Source organism: Onthophagus taurus, chromosome 3 (assembly GCF_036711975.1).
Source record: "Onthophagus taurus isolate NC chromosome 3, IU_Otau_3.0, whole genome shotgun sequence".
Classification (NCBI taxonomy): Eukaryota; Metazoa; Arthropoda; class Insecta; order Coleoptera; family Scarabaeidae; genus Onthophagus; species Onthophagus taurus.
This window is the reverse complement of record NC_091968.1, coordinates 17,558,003-17,561,419: the sequence shown is the minus strand read 5'-3', so window position 1 is coordinate 17,561,419 and position 3,417 is coordinate 17,558,003. Positions and strand designations below refer to the sequence as shown.

Sequence of the window (3,417 nt, the reverse complement as noted above, 5' to 3'; positions counted from 1 at the left end):
ACATCTGTTCAATTCTATAATACTTTTAAAAAAATTTTTTGTTTGAATTATTTTCACCATGTTAAAGGTGCTAATTGTATGGCCGATTTAAGCGATTTGCTCGTAAAATTTAATTACTCGGATGCAGAGAATGCGCGTAATGTTTTTCAAGATCAAAATTCAAGTAGTTGTAATGAAATTTTACAAATACAACCTACCGACTATTTGAATATGGAAATTCCAGTGGGTGTCGGGATATTTATTAAAAAAATGTCTTACTAAACACTCTTGTAACATATGCATTAATTTTTCCATTGAAAACCAAAATCTTTGTAATGAAACGTTATTGATACATTTTAGAGCCTACGAAAATGCATCCAGAGACATGTATGGTAATTTAAAAAGTCCACCAGTTTCATTTTACATTTATATTAATGAATTAGACAAAATATTTTGCCACTGTTTTCCTACAGTAGCTATAGGCGAAAATGTAGGGAATACAATTAAAAAAGAATTGACAAAAATCCCATTTGATCACAAATGTAAAGATTTTCCAATTTCCTATTTATTATGTTTATATACTAGATTAAGAATTTTTTACACCTTAAAATATTGTAATAAAAGTTTTGGAGAACAAAAATCGAAAAAAAACAAAAAAATTATTAATATAAAACATTTCTAATAAAAATTTAACAAAAATGCGTGCTCTTTAATCATCACCCAATCTGTTCTATATGTATTTTTATTTTATAAAATAATACCAAATTGAAAATCAATTTTATTACAAAATGGCGAAGTGAGGTAAATTAACTTGTAATAATTACAAACATTGTATGAAGAAAATATTTTTTCGCTAAAAACGTTTTAAAACGAAAAATAAATAAATAAAGCCAATTATAATTGAGTGCGTGATAATTGTGGCAAGATAATATAACATCAAAAATGTGTTGTTACCATACAATATTATTTATACAATATATAAGGTTTTATTTTAAACCGTTTTTTTTATTATTTTTAGTTATATAATTAAATTTACTATAAAAAACCAACCACAATTAATTTGTGGTTTTATTAATTTTAAATAATATCAATCAAATTTTAATTCAGTGCATCGTAATATTAATTTTTTTTTTAATGATTTCTACGTCATACTGTTGCGCACCGAGGCTGCGCGAAGAACCGCTGCCCGTAACCAACTCAAAGGAATACCGCCGAGTGCGACTTCTGGTAGTATCGTTATTCTGTGACCGAACGAAGAATCTATTTTATTATTTATCTAATTTTTTGTTTTTTTTCGAGTAGTACTTCATTTGGGCTAATTCGCACCACTCCTCGGTGCCTCCCCTGTCAAGGTACAGACCAAACAAATCATAAATTATAACCACAAAAGTATGAGCATTTCGAAACGTTGTTTATTTCCAGTACAAATGAAAACTTTTCGAATGTTTAGAACTTTTTGTTTACTTAGGATTGTGGTGTATATTTCTACAATATTCGTCATTTGGGGTTGAGAGTAAATTTCTTTTTTTATTAGATTCTGGTGGTTATATATTTTAAGATACCTCGGTTTTTGAAACAGTATGCTTTGAGTCTTTGCGTCTGAAGATTGTCCTGTGAAATTCGTTTATTTCGAGCAAATCCGTGCGAGTAAAACTCCGTAAAAAACTTTTTTAGAGATAGTTTATTGTTAGTTTTGAATTAATTTAGTGTTTACGTATTTAGTAATTAAGTTTCGAGACAGTGACTCTATAACAGTGAAAATGGGTAAAACCAGAAAACCTCATTCCCAACGTTCATCGAAGAAAAAGCGAGCTCTCAAAGCATCAAGAGCTGCATTTAGGTAAGAAGTTATTGCTATTTTTTTTTGGATAATTAGTAAGTATTTATTATGTTGTTACGCAATACCGTGTTATAAAGAAATTCTTATTTTATTTAACATCTGTTTGTATTTGTAGGGCAACTCGCACTATTATCATGGATGATGGCGATAATGTATCATCCTCATTGCAAAATACAAATGTGGATTTATCAAAATCACAATCGCCTACACAAAATTCCCCGCCATACGAAATTCAAAAGGATTCTACATCACAGGTTCAAAGGTAATCATTACCTGTACAGTATGATTCAAAAGTAGATGGCTCAAAGAAAAATTAATAACACGTAATACGATTTTTAGAATACTAACGGGTCGTCGTATAGTTGATATAGGTTATATTATGAAGCAATTAATCGAACATAAACATGTTGCTTTGTATAACTGCAACATAACAAATCTGCAGTTTGTTAAAGAAGATAGAAGTGGATTTTCAAGTATGTTTCTGTTTGAATGTAGCTTGTGTAGATCACAGCTTCAATTACATTCAGACGATCCTCTTATAAAACCCGATGTTAACATGGCGGCTGTGTCTGGGGCGATTATGTCTGGAAATGGTTTTAAGCAATTAGATGAAATAATAGCTTCGCTCAACATACCACCCAAACATAAACGCCAATATTATCAATGCCAAGAAAAAATACACACCGTCATTGGAGAATGTGCGTGGGATGAAATAGAGAAAGCTGGCAAAGAAGAAGTAGCTTTGGCATTAGAACACGGAGATGTCGATGAACAGGGTACTCCATTGCTTACTGTGATTGCTGATGGCGCTTGGAGTAAGCGATCCTATAAAACCAACTACAATGCATCCTCGGGGGTTGTAAGTAATAAGGTTTTTGCATCATTAATGCAACATTTTAATTTATTTTACAAATTTTTTAGGCTTGCATAATTAGCATGCGCACAAAAAAATTTCTTTTCCTCGGAATAAAGAATAAATACTGTGCCATTTGTGAACGAGCTCGCTCATTGGGTATTGATATAAAACCACACGAATGTTACAAAAATTTTAGTGGACCTTCGACAGGAATGGAATCAACAATCATAGTAGAAGGCTTCAAAAAGAGTGTAGAACTACATGGGGCAAAATTTAAGAAGCTGATTGGTGATGGTGACAGTAGTGTATATCGAAAATTATTGGAAGCGAGGCCATATGGAAATCAGTTAGTGGAAAAAATCGAATGTTCCCATCATCTTTTACGCAACTATTGCATCCGCCTAAAAGAATTATGCGGCCGTAAGTTCAGTTCACGAGGTGTTTTTATACCTGTTACGTTAAGAAAATTGTTGGAAAAAAACATAAGAAGATTATGGACTGCTGCAGTCGCCGCCGCCAAACATAGATCCAGTCAAATAGACGAGAAACTGCTATGTAAGGACTTGGCAAACAGTATTCATCACGTATTTGGAGATCATCTGAATTGTGAACAATATTTTTGCACTCGGCAAAATCAAAATGAGCGCAATTGGGTACAACAATTAAAAGATTGCGGACTGTATGATGATATAAAATCATACATAAATCGTTTAATTTATCATGCACGTAGCCTGATTGTTAA

At 31.8% G+C, this 3,417-nt stretch overlaps 1 protein-coding gene across 1 annotated transcript; it reads left to right on the top strand.

Annotated features, from left to right (window-relative positions):
• The first annotated feature begins 1,262 nt into the window (after positions 1–1,262).
• LOC111418329 (uncharacterized) lies at positions 1,263–2,750 on the top strand. Its single transcript, XM_071195358.1, has 3 exons — positions 1,263–1,819; positions 1,935–2,081; positions 2,159–2,750. The coding sequence occupies exons 1-3, from the start codon at positions 1,740–1,742 to the stop codon at positions 2,748–2,750; spliced, it is 819 nt and encodes a 272-aa protein (XP_071051459.1). The 5' UTR covers positions 1,263–1,739.
• The last annotated feature ends 667 nt before the right edge of the window (positions 2,751–3,417 follow it).

What these genes read in the sequence shown, in the direction of transcription:
- LOC111418329 (XM_071195358.1), top strand. Translation starts at nt 1,740, where the DNA reads ATGGGTAAAACCAGAAAACCTCATTCCCAACGTTCATCGAAGAAAAAG. An exon ending in GCATCAAGAGCTGCATTTAG is followed by an intron (nt 1,820 to 1,934) that starts GTAAGAAGTTAT and finishes TTGTATTTGTAG; the next exon opens with GGCAACTCGCACTATTATCA. An exon ending in TCTACATCACAGGTTCAAAG is followed by an intron (nt 2,082 to 2,158) that starts GTAATCATTACC and finishes TACGATTTTTAG; the next exon opens with AATACTAACGGGTCGTCGTA.